The 20,874-nt window shown below is 39.9% G+C and overlaps 1 protein-coding gene across 2 annotated transcripts; it reads left to right on the top strand.

The window, feature by feature from the left end:
- The first annotated feature begins 19,018 nt into the window (after positions 1-19,018).
- LOC147432722 (uncharacterized) lies at positions 19,019-20,639 on the top strand. 2 transcript variants are annotated; one of them, XM_086491634.1, is made up of 3 exons: positions 19,019-19,459; positions 19,544-19,755; positions 19,865-20,639. In XM_086491634.1, the coding sequence occupies exons 1-3, from the start codon at positions 19,308-19,310 to the stop codon at positions 19,969-19,971; spliced, it is 471 nt and encodes a 156-aa protein (XP_086347760.1). In that variant the 5' UTR covers positions 19,019-19,307; the 3' UTR covers positions 19,972-20,639. The 2 variants fall into 2 exon arrangements, with proteins under 2 accessions (XP_086347760.1, XP_086347759.1); XM_086491633.1 differs by having other exon boundaries at positions 19,544-19,931.
- Positions 20,640-20,874: the final 235 nt, after the last annotated feature.

The raw sequence follows: 20,874 nt of genomic DNA, 5'->3' as shown, positions 1-20,874 counted from the left end.
CTTTCTGATGCTTTATGTCTTTGGTGAATCAATTGAAAGCTTTTATGATCAGATTCATGCATAAAATCAGAAACCTGAAACTAAATTTCTTAATCGATTTGGATACTATACATTGCTTCTTGTCCTCTAAATTGGTTGATTAATTAAACCTTAAATTAACTCGAGAAATTAAAAGAAATCAGTCTTTTTCTTTAAACAGTCAAAATCATAAAGCTAATTTTTATGTCATAGACATGGATGTGCATGATGTAATTATTGGCCTCAATTGGTTGATTGAAAATCACATTTTAATTGATAGTAAATAAAGAAAAATTTCTTTATAATCTTCTGATGGGTAGTTACACTATTCATGGAGAATAAAGGGATTCTAAGTCCATTTCAATTTTGGCCATGAAAATGAGAAGGGGAATTAGACAAGCGTGTGAGACCTTCATAATTTTTGCAAATGAATAAGAAGATGAACCTGAAAAAGAAAAGGGGAAAATACAAAGCATGTGGAAAAGCTTCTTGATGAGTTCAAGGATATTTTTCCTGTGATGACCTACCAAGTATGCCTCCTCCTAGATCACTAGACCATGGGATAGATCTATATCCAAAATCCAAACCATACTCTCAAGCTCCTTACAGAATCAACATAGATGAACTTAAGGAGCTAAAACTCCAATTCAACGACTTGTTGAGGAAAGGGTTAATCAGACCTAGTATATCTCCTTGGGGAAGCCGTTTTTTTCTAGAGAAAGAAGGATGGGACATATAGGTTGTGCATTGATTACAAGGGTCTGAATAAACAAACCATTAAAAATATTCATCCCTTTCGCACATCAATGAGCTGTTAAGTCAACTTAGTGGTGCACAAGTGTTTTCAAAGATTGACCTTTGATCTGGATACCACCATATCAGAATTAAGGAAAGAGATACTTTCAGGACTGCTTTTTATACACAATATGGGCACTTTAAGTTTACAGGTTTGGCTTTTGGTTTGACTAATGCACCTGTGATATTCATGTGTTTAATGAACAATATATTTCATCCATATCTTGGTGACTTTATTTTGGTGTTTTTGGATGATATGTTTGTTTATTCTAAGAAAAAAAAGGATCATGAATTGCATTTAAGAAAAACTCATGAAGTACTGCATAAACATCAAGTGTATGCCAAACTGAACAAGTGTTTCTATTGATGAGAATGGGATCGTGCTAGCTAGGGTGGATGAAAGATAACCATCGTGCACACAAGTGAGTGTGTGTTGGCTAGATTATCACTCAAGCAAATTCCCAGATCAATTAACTTGGACTCATAAACATGATCTTGAGTATTTGCTAAGCCATCACAAGATCACCATAAACAAGGGAGATGTAATGCAAAATAGACTTGTGTTTATTCATTCATGAAATGAGCTTTAAGTAGCTCTACAGTCTTGCACCATTGCATGTGGGATAAATCCACCTTTCTTCTCCTTGACTCACACTCTTGTACTCTAAGACAAAGCTCACACTTTATAATCCTCCCCTTGAGGTTTGGACTAGGAAGAAACTGAAGAAGCTGACATCTCTGGCACACTCCCATCCAGGAGCAAAAGAACATCTCCAATCAGGAGATCATCCCCAATCCAGGAGACACTTAACACCTCCCCTCAAACAGATGTATAAAATTGAGACCAAGCTAGTCCAAGCTATTTACAACTGAAGGGGAAAGAAAAAAAAAGCTAGAGAATGTCATCGTAGACTAGAAGGCTATTGCCTCCTTCTTCTTCATCTTCATCTTTGTCTTCTTCTGCCAAATACACTTTGGGCCTTGGATTTCTTCTGGTACTGCCTATGTCCCTTTTGAAACACTAGGAAGGAAGATGAACCTTCTTCCCACAAATAATACAAGTCTTCAATGCTAGACATTCCTTTGCTATGTGGCCTTCTTTTCCACACTTGAAACAAGTTTTGTTACTTGAGCTAATTGCAAAAGCTCCTCTCCCTGAAGTAGCATTCCTCCCTTGCTTCTTCTCCCTGGACATTAAAGTGTTGATGGCATCTTGAAAATCTGGTATTGGATCCTTCTCCTCAATGATGGACATGATCTGGTCAAAGCTAGGTGGTAAGACTGCTAGAAGAACTGCAATTTTGTCCTCCTCTGGTACTGCACTGTTTACATAAGCTAGTTGTGTGGTCATGCTTTTGAGGCGATTGACCAAGCTTGCAATATCTTTGTTATGTTCCATTGTAATTTGTATAAATCCTTCTTTAGTCTCACTTTAATCTTCTTTTTTCTAGCTCCAAATTTTTTTTCTAGTGCTTCCCATGCAGCTGATGAGGTTTCACAATCATCAGTTATGTGTGCATAATTATCATGTAGCACATTTATAATGATTGCCTGCTCATCCTTGGACTTTGAAATTTTCTTTGGGGCAATCTTTTAGACTTGGAGTGCTTGATGAATCTTTAGAAGATTTTGAGTGGCCTTCGATGAAGCTTCGCGGTTCCCTTAGATTGCTTAGTGATGCCTTTGAATATTTTCTTGAAAAAGCTTCCGTTTGAAATTCAAAACACTTTGAGGGCCTTTTGAAATAACCCTCTCAAGCTTGGAAATCCTTTTGAATGCTTGAGAGAAGCCTCTAAAACTTCTTTTGAGTTCTTCGTCTCTGCTTGCGGGAGTGAATGCTTAGCAAGGGGATGCGAGCTAATGGCAGTGGGAGCAATGCCTTCGAGAGCCAGGCAGGCGGGTAGCAGCAAGCGGTGGGAAGGGTTGCCCCGTAGGGGTGAACCCAAAAAAGGATATCAAAAAGAATTGGGAACCTTGATGAGGTCCATGATCGGATGGCCAGAGTGTTTGGGGTGCCATTCATGGCTAGAGCAGGGTTGGGCAAGCGTGGTCAAGGCGAGCAACATGGGCAGAAGATTAGGCAGGCGGTGGCAGGTTTTTAGGCACACGGAGTCAGTTCGAGCAGCAAGCCGGGCATCGGGATGGTTGTGTGTGAGCACCCTTTTTTTTAGGGTTTGACCTATGCTTACATGGGCTCCCACCAAAGTGGAGGCCAACATTTTGGAGATATTTGAAGACTTTGTTTTTTCCACAAGGGGATGGTGAGCATTGAATGCTCCTTTAGGCGCGTGCGCATGCGCGTACACACACACACACACACTCACTCACTTTTGAGCAACTCTTTCTTCTGCTGCATAAATCAGATTGACTGCCCAAGAAATGTCGATTTTAATTGGATAAGTAGCTCCATTTGAGGTACCAGATTTGAACAGAGAGGATATAATAGAAGTCTTGTGACGATGGCTATGCACACACACCAATTTCAATTGTTAATTTTACTAAAATGAGGAGCATCTATTGAATGCAAAATGCAAGTTCCTAATGGCAAATAAATGAACTCTTATGATAATTAAGCTTCCAATTAGTCAGCGAGTAGTGGCCCAAGAGTCTTTAACTCAAGAACATGCTCATGCTAGCCAATGCAATACTAATTAGGCATGCGATATTCAATATAAGAGAAAACTTAATGGATCTAGCTAATGATGATTAAGAAACATTAATTGTACAAACATGCAGATGTATAATAGCAAACCTAGCTAGAATACCTGTGGCTCTGATATCACTTGATGAGAATGGGATCGTGCTAGCTAGGGTGGATGAAAGATAAACATTGTGCACACAAGTGAGTGTGTGTTGGCTAGATTATCACTCAAGTGAATTAGGTTCCAAGATCAATTAAGTTGGACTCATAAACACGATCCTAAGTATTTACTAAGTCATCACAAGATCACCATAAATAAGGGAGATGTAATTCAAAATAGACTCGTGTTTATTCATTCGTGAAATGAGCTTTAAGTAGCTCTACAGTCTTGCACCACTGCATGTGAGATAAATCCACCTTTCTTCTCCTTGATTCATACTCTTGTACTCTAGGACAAAGCTCACACTTTACATCTATGCTAAGGAAAAAAATTTGGTTTCTAGGAAGGGTAATCCTAAAAGAGAGCACTCATATTGATCCTGATAGGGTCAAGGCAATTGTAGGATGGACAACACCAAAAACTGTGAGGGATGTGAGTAGTTTTATGCGGTTAGCACAATATGAATGAGTGTATATTAAGATTTTTCCTAAGATTGAGAGTCCTCTAACTGAACTGACAAAGAAAAACAAAGGTTTTATATGGTTTGAAGCATTTCAAGAGCTACATTTGAAACACTGAAAGAAAAGGTGGCTGAAAATTATATTTTGAAAATTACAAAACTTGGGAAACCTTTTGTGGTAACATGTGATGAAAGCAGGGAACAAATGGGACGTGTTTTATGTCAAGTATCTCTTTTTTGAATTCTTATGTGGGAGATATGTTTGAGAGAATATTAGATTTGTATAATGGAAACTTGTATTATCATGATCGCTTGTGTGTGTCTACAAACTCCTCTTTGAAACATTAAATTTTATATAAATATCATAATACTTCTTTTTGAGGTAATCTTTTGTTTTAAACAAAAGATATGAGATAGTGAACATTCTAAAGGCAAAAATAGAAACCATTTTGATTGTAGGGTTAGGCAGCTTAGAAGTAGGATTTTTCTTGAAGTTTATTAAGTGAAAAATGTATCTTGTAGAAAATTTCTCTTGGATTGACTTAGATGGTTTGTTCTTAAAGTAAAAAAGAATGTAATAGGCTAGATCTTTTGTTGAACATGGTTTGAAAAATTGTTGACTAGTTCATTAGGTAGAGAGTATTAGTCATACGCAAATGAGTTCTAGATGTTGGGAGAAAAAAATACATTCTCTCTTTTTTTTAAAAAACAATACACAAAAGATGCATTTAATAATGATTAATGAATAAAGGATAGTTTGACTATAGACAATAAAGTAAAAATGTTGTCAAAATTGATGTTGTTATCAATATCAATGTTTTATTTTTATATGTTTTAGCTTAAAATACATGGGCAAGCTTAAAATAAGTTAAAAAATATGTGGAGACCTTAAAAAAGTCTTTGTATGAGTCACGATCTAAAAGTTGTGTTTTGAACCAAAATAAGAGGTTTTTCGCAATTTTGTCCGTTGTGCCTTGTAGATCACACTTGTTTATGCCATTTTGTATACTAGAAGTCTATATTGTGAGTTCTTATGACAAAATTATGATAGAAACAAGTAGCCTACAAGCAGCAACATGCTAGCTTACAAACGGATATACACAGATAATATCTCTTTTGTTTGAGCCAACTAAGAAGTGATTCTAATACTTTATAATGGTGTAAAATTATGTTTTTAAATTTGATTATCATGTTGAATTGGTTGCACGAGTATGTTATTTTGGCTATTTTGAAGGTGTCGAAGAAACCAATGTGATATCTATTTAAGAAAGTGAAACACAATGTATGGAAGGTGTCATGAGATTGAGATTGTGATACTATTGCGGCCCAGATTATGATCATCATTACCGTCCAAAGATTGAGATTGTGATCAGATTGCAAGTGTGATTGTGATTGAGATTGATATTGTGCACAAGATTGAGATTGTGATTGAGATTGAGATAGCTCAGGAGTGGTTGAGAGGTTATGAAACAAGCTATGCTCTTTTTGTATTCATTGTCTTACATCACATATGTGAGATCCCAAACGCGCCAATACCAAGATCGGGATGGGATCCTTGACAGGTCTCTAGGTCTGATAAAAATCAAAGTCTCTAAACAAGAAAAATCCAAGGAATAGACCATTACCATTGATAATGGCTTGGGTCTATAGCCTTAGAATAAGACCTAGTCCTGTCTCGCAGCGGAAAACGGGACAACGTATTAAAAGTCCAAAAAACTATTTCGTCCCTATAACTTCCACAAGTTGAGCTAATGTATCCTCAACCAATGCTTTTTCCCCCTAACAGATGTGAGGGCACAGCCGTTGGTGGACTCCTCTTCCAAGTGAAGAAGTTTTCTAAACGTTTTTTCGTGCGCAGGGATGAATAGTTACCTGACTAATCAGATCCACCTGTCCATGATTGACAACTTTAGTCAATCCCCCACTTACCACCTCACACTCACACATGATTCATTTATTTTCTAATTACTATCACATTGTTTTAACATTTAAAATAATGGTTTCTTTTAACGTTCCATCACAGTTTTTCCTTCAATCAAGTATTAAAGATAGTATTATAAAGCATTCTTTTAACAAACAGACATCTTTAAACTTAAGACAGGGTACTGTCAATCAAAACATTGCCCATAATAACCGTGACCAGTACTCTTCTTGTCTCAAGATCACCTAAGGGTGAAAAAATGGCACCCATTTCTTATTCACAATCCGGAGTGGATAAACCCCCACCCAAGGTTCCTGGTGCCCATACACCAAACCAGTTGCCCATACAACCGGGCGGCTCCCCTAGGATAAAAACGATATCCTAACTTATGTAGAAACATCAAGACATGACACGGAGTAGAAACTCATCGTTCATGGGGGTAACCGACTTATCCGTGGCTAGAAAGCCATCATTATCATCAATTTATACCAAGGAGTCGGAGGTGTCTTGAGACAAGCTGTCTTAAGGATGATCAATCATATCTTTCCTAATTCAACCACTTTTAACCCAAAGAATTCTTTCCTACTTTAGAAACAATTGCACGTTAATTTCTTGGAAGTTAACTTCTGTTTTGGTCAATTATTCCTTTTCTGATTCTTACTCACTCCTTACGTATGCAATGCTACTTATAAAATAACTTAAACTATTTGAAGTCTTAATTGAATAACGGGAAACCCACCTGGGACTGATCGACCATCTGCTGTTGCACTGGTGCCTGAAGACTCTCCTCCGTAGGCCTACTACTAGGCCCAACTTCATCGTCGTGTGATGCTCTAGTTCTTTTTAGAGCTCTGTCCTCATCATCAAATGTAGGATTGGCTAGGGTCCTTTTAGGTTCCATAACTTCTTATTCCGTTAATTAACCAACTAGAGCTTTGCTCTCTAATGATTTCTGAGTAGAGATCTCTCTAGGTGAGAGAGAATTTTCCAGGACTCCGAGTATGTTCAAATTGTGAAGCAAGGGGTCTTATTTATAGGATTTTGGGCACTCATAGCTCTCATATGCTGAAAATGGCAGTTTCTTGCAGCTCAAGCAGCCCTACAACTCAAGATGGCGCCCCCTGTTGCTAATTGTGTCCCTGGCAGGTCAGTGATGACCCCTCCCATTACCTGCCAGCTTTAAAATATCAATTCTGCTATATTTTGATTTTTTTTTTTTGCTTAATTGGTAAATATTTGGTAAATATCTGGGAGGCCTTTAGTGAAGTCTATGCTTAAATGATTACTGCAACCATTTAATTTTTCTTAATAATTTAATTTACATTGAATCTTTCGAAAGGACTAGCGGGGTTAGTTTTTGTCCGAATTTAAATCTGAAAATTTCTAGCTCGGGGTTTGCTATGCTTAAGATTCCAAAAATACCATTTTTAAAATGCTTTTGAAATAGTGCTTTACTTGTTTGTAAGTCCAATGCTTTCCCCTAAAACTTTGAGTTCATCCCTCTACAGCTAGAAAGGTGGAGACCTTACAATCACCCCAACTTAAAAATTTGAGATGCCCTCATCTCAACCGAAATTAAGAAAGTCTTTGAGAAAAAGAGGTTTCATTTTTCCAAATGGCATCCTTGGTGGAATAATCTATTCACTTTACCAAGTGTTCCTGATTACTCTAAGATTTCTTTCTAGTTTCAAGGATTCAATCCGGTTGGTGTTTACTTGCTAGTCAAATTTTCCCCAAGAAGCTCTCAATGTTGAGCTCATCTTAAAAACATTTACAAACCAATTGTATCATCTCAAGAACTAGATTAAATCCATTCTATAAAAGATCCATTTATCCACCTTGTCAACATGGACGCGCTCGATCTAACTGACCATTCAGAGCAATCAGCGTTCGACAAGTATCATGTATTCGAGCTTTGCCAATTTGAATGCACTCAGTGTGTTTTTGCCATCTAGAGCAATTTGCATTCGGCACAAGCTTCCGCTATTGCACCAAAGGTACCCCCCTCTGTGCTCTAACCTGGTTGACCAACAATATGTAAAGGGTTTTAAGAAGTATCATACCAAGAGTTCTTTTTGGCTTCCTATTGGTCTCGTACATTAATACTTTCATATCTAGGTCATTTTTCAAGGAAGGCTATCGTGTGCCCAAAGAATGTGAGTTGGTTTCTTAATAACTATCTCAATCTCAAGATTCAAATTCTTTTCATACTATCGAGAACCTCTGTCTCATTTGGTAGATCAACCCTTAATTTCTTGATTGAATACTAACTTAACTTTAGATTCCTTAAGAAATTTTGGAAAAGAAAATCATGTATACCATTATAATATATAAGTAACTCAAAGTTTTACATTGTTAATTTATAGTGGTTTACAAAGCTCTAGGATTGCTAATTATGGCCAAGCGAGTGGCTCTTTTATCTTCCTCATTCATAAGGTTGGTTCTCCCCTGATTGCATAAGATCTGGCTCCTCTTGCTCTTCCTCTACCTTGTCCTCCATTTCTACCTCCTCATAGATTATCTCCTTGATTTTGAGGAATGGCTCTAGCAGTAGTTCGAGGGTTTTTCTCTTATGGATAGTTATGTCTATAGTGCCCCATTTGATTGCATCCATAGCACCTCACGTTTGGGAAGGTCTGCTCCAAGTTCACTGTTGCAGCTACTCCACGTTGTTGATATCCTTGGTTGAAAGTTCCCCTGGCTCTTCCCCTAAAGTTATTAAATCCAGTATAGCTCCTTGTAGAGTGGGTTCCTTTGGCTGCAAGAGGCTTAGCCCTGAGAAGGGCATCCTGTATTGATGTAGGCTGATGGCTTCGAGACGTGTACTTAGGGGTTTGTTGAGGCCTTGACATAAATGGGCAATTTGTTGCTCCATGGTCATCTGAGGAGCATAGCGTCGTATAGACACAAAATTGGTGTAGTACTCCTCTAATGAAAGTCCGAGCTGGCGTAGACCAAAGAATTCGTTCATCTTGATAGCCTGATGTGCAGGAGGGAGATAGCATTTTTAATTGCCTACTTCATTTTTCTCCCAAGATGGACTGCTCGTGGGATTATCTCTGCAGTGTTGCTTCCACCAAAGTTTGGCATCTCTGCTGAGATGAAACATACCCAACATTGTTTGGTTTTCCTGAGCAGTTCCTGTAGTTTTAAAATAGTCCTCCATAGCATCTAACCATGCTTTGGCATCTTGCTCTAAATTGGGTCCCTCCCCCTTGAAAGTAGGGAATTGAACTTGCTTTAATAGTAATTTTTTCTCTTGAGCAACAATGTAAAGGCTATTTACACGAGTATTTCCCTGAGATTAAATTAGTGGAATTTAGTACCAAATGAAATCTCTCTTACTTATGCTTTTAACTTATTTGCACACATGATGAAGACAATTGCCAAGCCATAAACAAAACTGCTTATAGCATACCCATGAGAAGCATAGTATGTACAAGAGTTAATACAATCCATGAAGGTCCTACTATGTACAAGGGTGACAACAATCCTATACTAGAATTTTGTGGACTTTGGGGGGATCAGATATAGGATCAAAATATACAACATCTTTTGGTCCATTAAAACTAGGGCCTACACCTATGGGCCTAACTCTACTTGGGTAGATTACTTTAGACACCTGATCAAACACCCACTAATTTTGTGATACTTGGACATCATCTATTACAAGGGTTTTCTCTGGATTCTCTGTTCCAGTGAAAAAGTATACTTCAATCACTTTGAAGATCTTCGGCCCATTTGAGTCTTTTCATATTTAGTTCTAAACCTTCTAAATCTCCCGCATCAATGAAGAAAACTCCACCAGATCGTGACCAGATGATCCTCCAAGTGGAAGGAGAAAATCTCTTATCTAGCCATTTTATCACGCTTTTTCACATTGAATAGTGTCAGGATAGGCAAGCTCTCATAAACCTAATGTTGAAATCCATGGATTTGCAGTAGGCATGATAGAAATCTTCTTGCAAAGATGGGGATAATTCTCTCTCTTTCTTTCTCTCCCTCTTTTAAATCAAATATCTCTTTAATTGAATTCATCAAGGTCACTTATTTCAACCTAACACCCCAACTTTTCCCTAGGTCCAAGACTTTAATTAACACACGCTGTGATACCACTTGTGAGATCTCCAACCCGCCAATACCAAGATCGGGATGGGATCCTTGACAGGTCTCTAGGTCTGATAAAAATTAGAGTCTCTAAACAAGAAAAATCCAAGGCTATAGACCCGAGCCATTATCAATGGTAAAGGTCTATTCCTTGGATTTTTCTTGTTTAGAGACTCTGATTTTTATCAGACCTAGAGACCTGTCAAGGATCCCATCCCGATCTTGGTATTGGCGGGTTGGGGATCTCACAACATACAAATTAGATGTTCTCATTTGTCTACTTTGCATACTTTGTATTCTCTTGTTTATCAATCTATTTCTCTCTCAAACCGTGTTGCATCACACATGATGACATAGTTGCTAGTCTTCTCAGTGAAGAGATTCACATGAAATCTTGTAGCAAATCTAGAGGTTCTTTATGCAACATTGAATGTTATCATTTCCATAAGAAAGGGCATCCAAAAAAAAAGACTTTCATGCATGGCAAAGAGACAAGAAAAAGTCTTAAGACAACAAGAATCTAGAAAGGGAAAAGCTAAGTTTGCGAAGCTCAATATGGTAGAGTCTTCTAATACTGTAGATGTGCCTAGGGTCATACCTTTCTTACATGCTCTAGTCTTAGCAGACCTTACTCCATATTGTCTTGTTGCAAAAGATTCCAGCTTTGATCAGAATTTGGTCATAGATTTTGACCATGTGACACCTCATAGAGAGTGGTGACATAGTGAAGCTCAATGATGCTTATGATCTTGAGATACATGGTATTGGAGACATTAAGTTTGGTTTCTCATAATGACACAAAAATAAAAGTCAAGAATGTTAAACATGATCCAAAGTTAGAAAAGAGTGTGATATTTGTTGGTCAACTTGACGACTTGGGTTACACAAAAAAGTTTGAAATGGTTCATGATTGATCAGGAAGGACATCTTGTGAGAGGTCAAAAGCATGGAGCACTCTATTTTATCTTTGTTTTGTGTATAAAAGAGGATTGTATATCCATAGCCAAAATGTCATCTATTGAGTTGTGTCATTGCCAGCTAGGCCATATGAGCAAAAAGGAAAAGAAAACATTGGTACGTGTTTTTTACATATGTTAATTTTTTTCAAATTTTGTATGTGTGAGAATTGCATCTATGGCAAACAAACTAGGAAAAATTCATTGCCATTGAATAAGAAGTGCTTATAGTCACTAAAACTTATTCATAACAACATTTGTGATTGTATTCCAACAAAGTCTCTGGGGGAAGAGAGCTATTTTATGGCCTTTATAGACAATTCCAGTACAAAAGTGTGGGTTTATTCTTTGAGTCATAAGGATCAAATCTTCTCTACTTTCTCAAAATTCTAAGCATTTGTAAAGGATCAATCTGGCAAGAAACTCAAGAGATTACAGACTGATAATGGTGAAGAGTACGTCTCGAGGGAGTTTGAAATTTTTTGTAGCAAGAAAGGTATTAAGAGATAGCTTACTGCACCTTATACACATAATCAGAATGGAGTTGCAGAAAGGATGAATCAAATGATCATTGCAGAAACTCCAGTGAGGAGATTGCCAAATTGAAGCAAATATTGAGCAACAACTTTGCTATGAATGAATCAAATATTGAGCAACAACTTTGCTATAAATGAAGCAAATCATTATCTTGGATTTCATATCAAGAGAGATAGGAGAAAGGGAATTCTTGAGCTATCTTTGGAATCTTATATTCACAAGGTCTTGCAACATTTCAATATGCAGGGGAGAGGGCACATATTTGAAACAAATTAAGGAAGATTCTCCCAAATCAGATGCTAAGAGAGCTGAAATGACAAGAATGCCATACTCTTTGGTTGTAGGTAGTCTCATGTATGCTATGGTAGCTATGAAGCCAGACATTGCATTTGCACTGGGAGTGATTAATTGGTATATGGCTAATCCTAGCAAACAACATTGAATAGCAGTGAAATCTATCTTCAGGTATTTGAAGGTTACAACAAGTAAGTGCTTACACTCTCGAGAGGTCACAAAAAAAATAAAAATTCATGTCATGTGGGTTCAATAGTATGGTTGATACGTTTAATGGGAGATTTACACATTTAGTAGGTTCCAGTTTTGCATTGTGATAGTCAAAGTACCAATGCTTTGGCAAGAAATCCTTTGCTTCACTTCAAATGGAAGCACAATGATGTGAAATAACATTTCATCCGGTATGCATTGACGGATAAGCAATTGGAGATTATCAAATTCCACATTGACAACTCAGTGGATCCTCTTACAAAGAGCCTGGTTATAGAGCGATTTTCACATTGCATTGAGTTAATGGGCATAGGGTGAACACAATTGCACAAGAGTGAAGATATTGTCTTCACGGTTGTATATGTTAGCATTTGTCATAGCCATATATGTTACCATATACATGTGGTAGTGATGTGTGTGAACACACTAGGACCGCCGGGGCATTTTTTCCCTCTTTATGAGGTTTTTCCCCCCGTGCATTGTATATACGCCCATCACTCTAGGGCTATTTATCTTTCCATTACACACCAAGTAACACACTCTCTATTGTGTGCCTTGAGATTCCTTCGTCTTCTCCAAGCTGTGTGTGTTTCTCTGCAACCCTAATTCCAACAATTGGTATCAGAGCAGGTTACGCCCTCTCGGGCTTAGTCGCCAGCTGCTCCAGCACACACCTGCTCACTTTCTCCGATTACAGTGAGGTTTGGCGAGTGTTTGAAGGTCAACAAATATTTCAGGGAGGCTCTTAGAGCTTAATCTGCTCAGAGTTTTGAATTGGGCTCATTTCAGCCTTTGTTTCCACTACAGGCAGGTTTGCACATGCAATTTCGTCATTTTGTGCAAATTTTTTGTCAGTGCCGTTTTCTGCATAACAGGTGCCTTACAGTCTTCTATGGTTTGTGCTATATAGCACGTGTTGTTCTCGCTTCGTTTCTCCTATTTTCGGGCAGTCTTCACATCAGGTGCAACATTTACCATGGCTGACAACAACACAGATGTCTTCAAGATGTTTGTTGCTGAGGACAGGTTGGATGGGGATAATTACCCTATGTGGGCTTATATGATGCAACACGTTCTTGTGTCAAAGGGTGTCTGGAATATTGTGCAGGGCCTTGATATACGTCCTGGTTCTGAGGATGTAGGCGATGTTGAGGATGTTGCAGGTCTTGCTATAAGGATTGCTGCTATTAGAGTTGCTTTGCTTATGACAGAACAAGCTCGTTGGGATGTAAAGGATGCGCAGGCTCATGCATTGATTGCGTTGTCTGTGAAGCGCACCATTGTTCCTTACATTCGTTCAGCAAAATCTTCAAAACAGGCTTGGGATATTTTGGCTGGTCTTTATGCAAGTCGCAATGAGGCTAAAATTGCTTTGCTGCGTAAAGAGCTGGAGTCGAAGATTATGCATGAGGAAGATGATATGGACACTTTTCTTGCTAGTGTCAAGGATATCAATGAGAAACTTATTTCTCCAGGTGAAGTCATTTCAAACAGTTCCCTTGTGTAGACTATTCTTGATGCCTTACCAGATTCTTACCAGACTTTTTCTAGTACTTGGAGACGTATGACCCAAGGAAATCCACAAGTTGTCAAGTTTGGTGCATTATGCACATTGCTGTTGCAAGAGTCACTTTCTAGAAAAAACAGGACTAGACAACATGTAGTTGAACATGCTTTTATTGCTTCTCAAAGAAAATGCAACCACTTCTTATGGTTCTGCTGCGAGTGGCAAAACTTCTGTTCCCAATGCTTCTACTGGCAGCACATCGTCTGGCAATTTTGGTGATAAGGGCAAAAAGAAGATGCGTTGCCATTATTGTAAAGCTAATGATCACTTGATCAAGCAGTGTCCTAAGTTAAAGGCCAAAGAGGCTAAGAAGAAAAAGAGTGGTTCCACTGCAAATGCTGGTTCCACTACAAATGCAGCCATTGTTAAGCCTTCTGTAAAAGGATACTATAATGCTGACGTTGATGCAGGATGGGTTTTTAGTGCAGAGTGCACTTACAATCCTGCTGTCCATGATCCATGCATGTCAATTGCTGCAGATTCACATGTGTATTTCGACAGTGGTGCTACAAAGCACATTACCTCACATCGTGAATTGTTCACCTCTCTCGAGTTTGTCCCTCATGGGAATTCAGTCACTTGTGCCAACAATGCCTCTTAGCCGGTTCAGGGAGTTGGAAAGATTGTGATTACTACTGCTAATGGTAGTTGTTTCACACTTGTTGATGCACTTTATGTACATGGGATCAAGAAGAATCTTTTGTCTATATCTGCGCTTGCTAGATTTGGGCTTGTAGTCAAATTTGTGGATGATAGATGTACAGTTTATGATCTCAGTTTTGGTGATGAAATCGTTGCATCTGGGCTTTTGTGCCATGGGCTGTATAAGCTCACTTTGTATGACAAGTGTGGACAAAATTTTGCAAATGCAGTTGCAGATTCAAGGGCTATTTCAGATGCAAAACTTTGGCATGCACGTTTTGGTCATCTGAATTTTGTCAGTTTACTGCGTTTGCAAAAATCGGATATGGTTGCTTCTTTGCTGCCTCTTGAAGCACCTGTCAAACATGTTTGTGAAGGCTATATTTTGGGTAAGATGCAACGTTCTAAGTTTCCAAAGGATGGTTCAGTTCGGGCCACATGCAGGTTGCAACTTATGCATAGTGATGTTTGTGGGCCCATGCAAACTCCGTCCTTGGGCAATTACCTTTACTTCATGGCTTTCATTGATGATTACTCCAGGTATGCATGGGTATTTCCGCTTAAAGCGAAGTCCGAAGTTGTTATGTGCTTGAAACAATTTCTGGCTATGGCTGAAAATGTCTCGAAATGTACTATGGGCACCCTTCGTTCCGATCGAGGGGGGCAGTATATGTCTCATGAATTCAATGCATTTCTGGCTAGTAAGTGGAATAAAACACCAATGTACGGTGCCTTATACACCTTAGCAAAATGGTGTTGCTGAGAGGAAAAACAAGTCACTTACAAAAATGGCACGATGTATGGTCAAAAGTCAAGCTTTGCCGCATTCTTTTTGGCTTGAGGCCATCATGTGTGCCACTTATATACTAAACAGGTGTCCTACGAAAGCTTTACAATCTATTACTCCATATGAAGCATGGCATGATAGAAAGCCTTCTATTGAGCACATGCGTGTTTTTGGCTGTTTGGGATATGCTTTGGTGCCACAAACACAACACAAAAAATTTGAATGATAAGGCTGTCAAATGTATTTTTGTTGGTTATAGTGTTGAAAGCAAAGGTTACAAGTTGTAACATCCACAAACAAAACGTATTCTGGTTTCACGGGATGTAGTGTTTGTGGAAGATTCTATTCAGCCCTTGCTGTCATGTACTAGAGACAGTAATGTAAGCTAACAAGACATTTATGACACTTTGTTGCCTCTTTTCAGTGGTGGAAATACAAATGTAAGTTCCAATGAAGCAAATGTACAGCCTATGGGGGTTTCTGAAAATGTTACAGATCAGCCTATTACTGATGCAGATGTACATGATGTACTTGATGAGGAAAGGGCTAAAAATGAGCAGGCTAGAGGTATGCCAAAATGTCTGGTGCACACTTTGTGTGACAGTAAATTGGATGCACCTTTGTCTAGTCGTACTCATTCAGGCTCTCACCATGCATCTTATGCATCAGATTGTTATGATTTGGCTGTGTCTAGCTTACGTGATGTTGAGGAGCCTCTGTCTTTTGATGAAGCACAAAATTCAAAAAATTGGATTGCCATGTAATCAGAATATGATGCACTTATAGAAAATGACACATGGACTTTATGTGATTTGCCTCCTGGCAAAAAGTCCATTGGTACGAAGTGGGTTTACAAGTTGAAACACAAGCCGGATGGTGAGATTGATTGCCATAAGGCTCGATTTGTTGGAAAGGGTTATGCACAACAAAAAGACATAGATTATGGAGAGACCTTTGCTCCCACTTTTTGTATGACTACTGTGAGTTTTCTATGTGCATTGGTAGCTCATTTTGGTCAGGATGTACATCAATTAGACATTGTTACTGCTTCCTTGAATGGTGACATATTTGAGGAAGTTTATGTAACGTAGCCTCGCGGTTTTGTCAAGAAAGGACAAGAGGACAAAGTGTGCAAATGTAACAAGGCTTTGTATGGGTTGCAACAATCTCCTCGTGCTTGGTATGAGAAAACTGACACTCATTTGGTCAAATAAGGCTTTTGTAACAGTCCAACAGAAAGCACATTGTATGTAAAGCGTGAGGGTGATGTACTTCTCATTGTGGTTCTTTATGTAGATGATTTGCTGATCACTGGACCAAATGAGAGATATATTGCTGAATTTAAGGCTAATTTGAATACTACTTTCAAGATGAAAGATTTGGGGTTGTTGCATCATTATTTGGGCATACAGTACCAAACTGCTGTTGGCTGCCTCATTTATGTATGCAACACGAGGCCAGATATTCAGTTTGCAGTCTCACCGGTCAACAGATTTATGCACTACTTTCAAGATGAAAGATTTGGGGTTGTTGCATCATTATTTGGGCATAAAGTTTAAGCGGTGTAATGGTGGTATCTCCTTGTGTCAGAAAAGTTACATAGAGACATTGCTATGTAAGTTTGGACTTGAGGATTGCAAACCTATTGCCACTCCCATGGAAACAGGTTTGAAGTTGAGTCTACATGATGCTGGCGATCCTACTGATGTCACTCTTTACAAAACTGCTGTTGGCTGCCTCATTTATGTATGCAACACGAGGCCAGATATTCAGTTTGCAGTCTCACCGGTCAGCAGATTTATGCATAGCCCAGGGTCTAAGCATTGGTAGGCTGTCAAGAGGATTTTTCGCTACCTTAGTGGCACTTTACATATTGGCTTGTTTTATCCCAAGGGGGATCATTACCGCCAGATTTAAATGTTTTCTCGGACTCAGATTGGGCTGGTTGTTTTGACACGCGAGTGTCCACAAGTGGTTTTGGTTTCATGCTTGGCAGTTCATGTATATCATGGTTGAGCAAGAAGCAACCTACTGTGGCCACTTCGAGTTGTGCGGCTGAGTACAGGGCAGTCTTCACAGCTACTGTTGAGTGTATATGGCTCAGATGCCTTATGGCTGATTTGGGTGTTGGACATGACACTGCCAACACTATCTACAGTGATAGTCAGAGCGCATTGGCAGTTGCGAGAAACCTAGTTTTTCATGCTCGCACAAAGCACATTGAGGTGCATTACCACTATGTCAGGGAGAGTCTCTCAGCGGGAGAGGTCATCTTGGCTTACGTGCCAACACAGGACAACCTTGCTGATCTTTTCACAAAGGCATTGTCTTGTGAGAAGCTCGAAGCTTTCCGCAAAGCTTTGGGCTTACTCCCCTTTGTGGACTGATCATGTCCTCAGGGTATGGCACTTCCCTTTACTCATGTGCCAGCTCTCGTTCACCGCATCACTCCAGGGGGGGTTTGTTACCATATACATGTGGTAGTGATGTGTGTGAACACACTAGGACCGCCGGGGCATTTTTTCCCTCTTTAGGAGGTTTTTTCCCCGTGCATTTTATATACGCCCATCACTCTAGGGCTATCTATCTTTCCATTGCACACCAAGTAACACACTCTATTGTGTGCCTTGAGCTTCCTTCGTCTTCTCCAAGCTGTGTGTGTTTCTCTGCAACCCTAATTCCAACAATATATGGACACATTGGTCTTTAAGTGGTAGATTGTTGGGATAAAAGGTCATTGCGGTCGCCCATGACTAACCCTATTGCTACTAACGTTTACTATTTTTCTTGTACTAATAATAAAGGAACCAAACCAACACACACTCTTTATTTCCATAGCGTATGGATCCCCTCATCTTGTCTTCTTCCCATTCAAGCATGCACACATCAGACACAATGTCACCCCTCAACACGAAAGCCACATGTATATATATCTTGACAATTGGGACTAATCATAATTATTGAACAGTACCTCAAAGAGAACTTTTTACAATAGTGACAAGTGTATTTGTGCTGAGAGAGAGAGAGAGAGAGAGAGAGAGAGAGAGAGAGAGAGAGAGAGAGAGAGAGAGAGAGAGAGAGAGAGAGAGAGAGAGAGAGGCCACACAAAGATAGCGAGCGAGACACTTATAAGCAACCTATGTAATTTATTTATTTTTGGTTTTGATTTTGCGCTGTCCATGAGGCACATTTCCTTCATTGTAACACCTATCATTTCTCCAGTATGTGGCTCTAATTTTGCGAGCAGGTCAAATTGACGGGAATCTGGCTAGATGCTCCCAATGTTTTCGAGAGAAAAGGGATGGAGACGACACGTGTAAGAGAGAGAGAGAGAGGAGAGAGTCGCGTGTATCAAATGTAGGCAGCAAGGTGTCACCAGCGAGGCAGGAGGATGAGCGCAAGAGACCATGTCTCTCTCTCTGCTGTTCGCGCTGACGACAGAGTGCGAGCTAGGCGAAATAGACTCCAGAGCACATTAGCATTGCGAGGCAGAGGAGCGGTGTGGGTCTTGCTTTGCGCATTTGGATCGATTGCGCATTTGGTAGTCCCGATTTGGTGAGCCAGAGCTACGACCTCCTGATGGTCTCCTGTATCTGCTCCTGATCGAGGGCTTGCATTCCAATCAGCTGGTGATGATGCCACGCAGGTGGGGATTGTTGCAGTGCGAGCTGCTGATGGTGCAAGAGACCTGCAGATCGGCGGCTTGCGTGGGTGCTCGACAAACGACGCGAGCTGTAACTTGTTCGTGCACTGACCGGACACAGCGTGGGAACAGCCCACTTTTCCTTCGGCTAAGGGGCACAGCAGGGAATCTTCTGCATTAATTAATTAATGAAGTCCAAATAAACCCAGTAGCGTATGCTATAATTTCATGTAGAAAGACAAGGAACCTGTGGGATGTGCTCGGGGCCTCTACGGGAACGTTGTGGGTTCGATCGCCTATCTTTGTTCCTCGTACTCAATGAGGACGTGAATAGCGGCCTAATTTCTGTGCGTCGCTGTAGAAAGACTTTTGCAGCACCCTATTCTACACGGCGAAATACACAGCATCGAGAGTCGTCTGCCTATCCATTCCTGCGAGACCTGACTTGTTTTTGCAGGAATGGAGTTTTGAGAGAGAGAGAGAGAGAGAGAGAGAGAGAGAGAGCGCAAAATGAAGTACACAGCCTCAGAGGTAGCGTTGGCTCTGTTCCTCTTTGTGGCCGCAGCTGTATGCGAGATAGGAGGAGGCTGGATGGTGTGGAAATGGAGGAGGGAGGGAGGCCTTTGGGTCTACCTTGTTGTGGGTGCCATTGTTCTCATAGCATACGGCATCATACCCACATTCCAGCAACAAAATTTCGGCCGCACATATGCCGCATATGGTGGTTTCTTCATCTTACTTTCTCTCTTTTGGGGCTGGGCACTTGATGGTGACAAGCCAGATTTATGGGACTGGGTCGGTGCAGGGATTGGTGTGAGCGGCGCTTGCATAATCATGTTTGTACCCCGCTCTTAGCGCTTGGTGAAGCTCTGTATGCCACGGTGCAGGAAGTGGATCGGTGCAAGCTTCATGTGCAACATCCATCAATTATGTCTGCATCAGGGGACATGCAAGAGATCCAAACCATCAGTTATGTCCTTGCATTCCTGTTGTATTATATAGCATCTGTGTCCCAAGGTATGCTGAGTGTTACTCATACACCCTCCCTCATTCACAGCTCTGTCGATGTTATGGTTTCTCATTCTGCAGGTTTTGATGGTTCCTTGTTCACTTGTCTTGGTAATAGTGGTATTGTGTAAGGGAAAATATACAGCAAGACCAGCTTCAATGGATAACAAGGTCAGTTATTGGTTTCTTGTCTCTTCCTACTACAAGACACGAAAATGCATCTAATGTGTATGTCACCTTAGTGGAGGTTCCCATAAGTTTAATACCATAGCCGACATAGTTGAACGACCTTAATGAAACATAGGCTTCATAGCCTGTCATCGTGAGCTGTCCGCCTAGGAGCACCTCCATAGAGCTTACCACCCAACAATATGAGTACCATTTTATGTATGGCCCAACTTTGGACAAGCTTGACCATGAACTTGTGGTCTGGCACACAATGTAGCCAGCCAAATCCTCTTGGCATCATGTGGGACCGTCTTTTGGACTCTAGTCCTAAGCTCTATGCACTCGCGGTGCGCTCTACGGACTCTATCCGCACATGCCATGTGTGCTCCATGGTCCCACTATAGGTGATGTATACTCGATGTATATTACCTCCCCTAAAAGCAATTTTATACCCCCATTAACATTGAGGAACCCAAACCATCAAGTACAAACTCCCCTTCTAAATTAAGTTCAATACTCTGAATCTAGTGAGTTCTCTCTTTGAAACCTCCTTGTTAGCCTTTTGCATTCACAACATATTGCAACAAGCAATCCATACCAGTTGATTGAACACTTCAATGTTCCAAGTGAGATCTTGAAAGTCTATTGTATGTTTGCACTCGATACATTTAGTTTGATTGACTTGGTGTCTTTGGCCTTCTACCCACTAACTTACTCATTTCCAATCCAATAAATGGCATTTTCCCACGCAAACGTGTATATTTCCAATACGGAATTATTATTAGTTTGTCTCGTGTCTTTAAAAGGTGAATATCTTTTGAAAGTCTCCCACCCCACAGTGTATCACAGGGCAGGATGACCATTGTTCTTGTGATGTACTATCCTCTTATTGGTAGTCATCTTTTAACCATGAGTTCTTATACCCATGTCTCTATAAGTATAAGTTCCTATTATTCCTAG

Source organism: Adiantum capillus-veneris, chromosome 20 (assembly GCF_014529385.1).
Source record: "Adiantum capillus-veneris isolate H3 chromosome 20, ASM1452938v2, whole genome shotgun sequence".
Lineage (NCBI taxonomy): Eukaryota > Viridiplantae > Streptophyta > Polypodiopsida > Polypodiales > Pteridaceae > Adiantum > Adiantum capillus-veneris.
The sequence above is the reverse complement of the archived record's forward strand: the minus strand, read 5'-3'. Positions and strand labels throughout refer to the sequence as shown.

Excerpts from the sequence above, each read along its gene's own strand:
- LOC147432722 (XM_086491633.1), top strand. The coding sequence starts at position 19,308 with ATGCGAGATAGGAGGAGGCTGGATGGTGTGGAAATGGAGGAGGGAGGG. Across the intron at positions 19,460-19,543 it reads CCGCACATATGCCGCATATG|GGATTGGTGTGAGCGGCGCT; the intron begins GTGGTTTCTTCA and ends GGGTCGGTGCAG.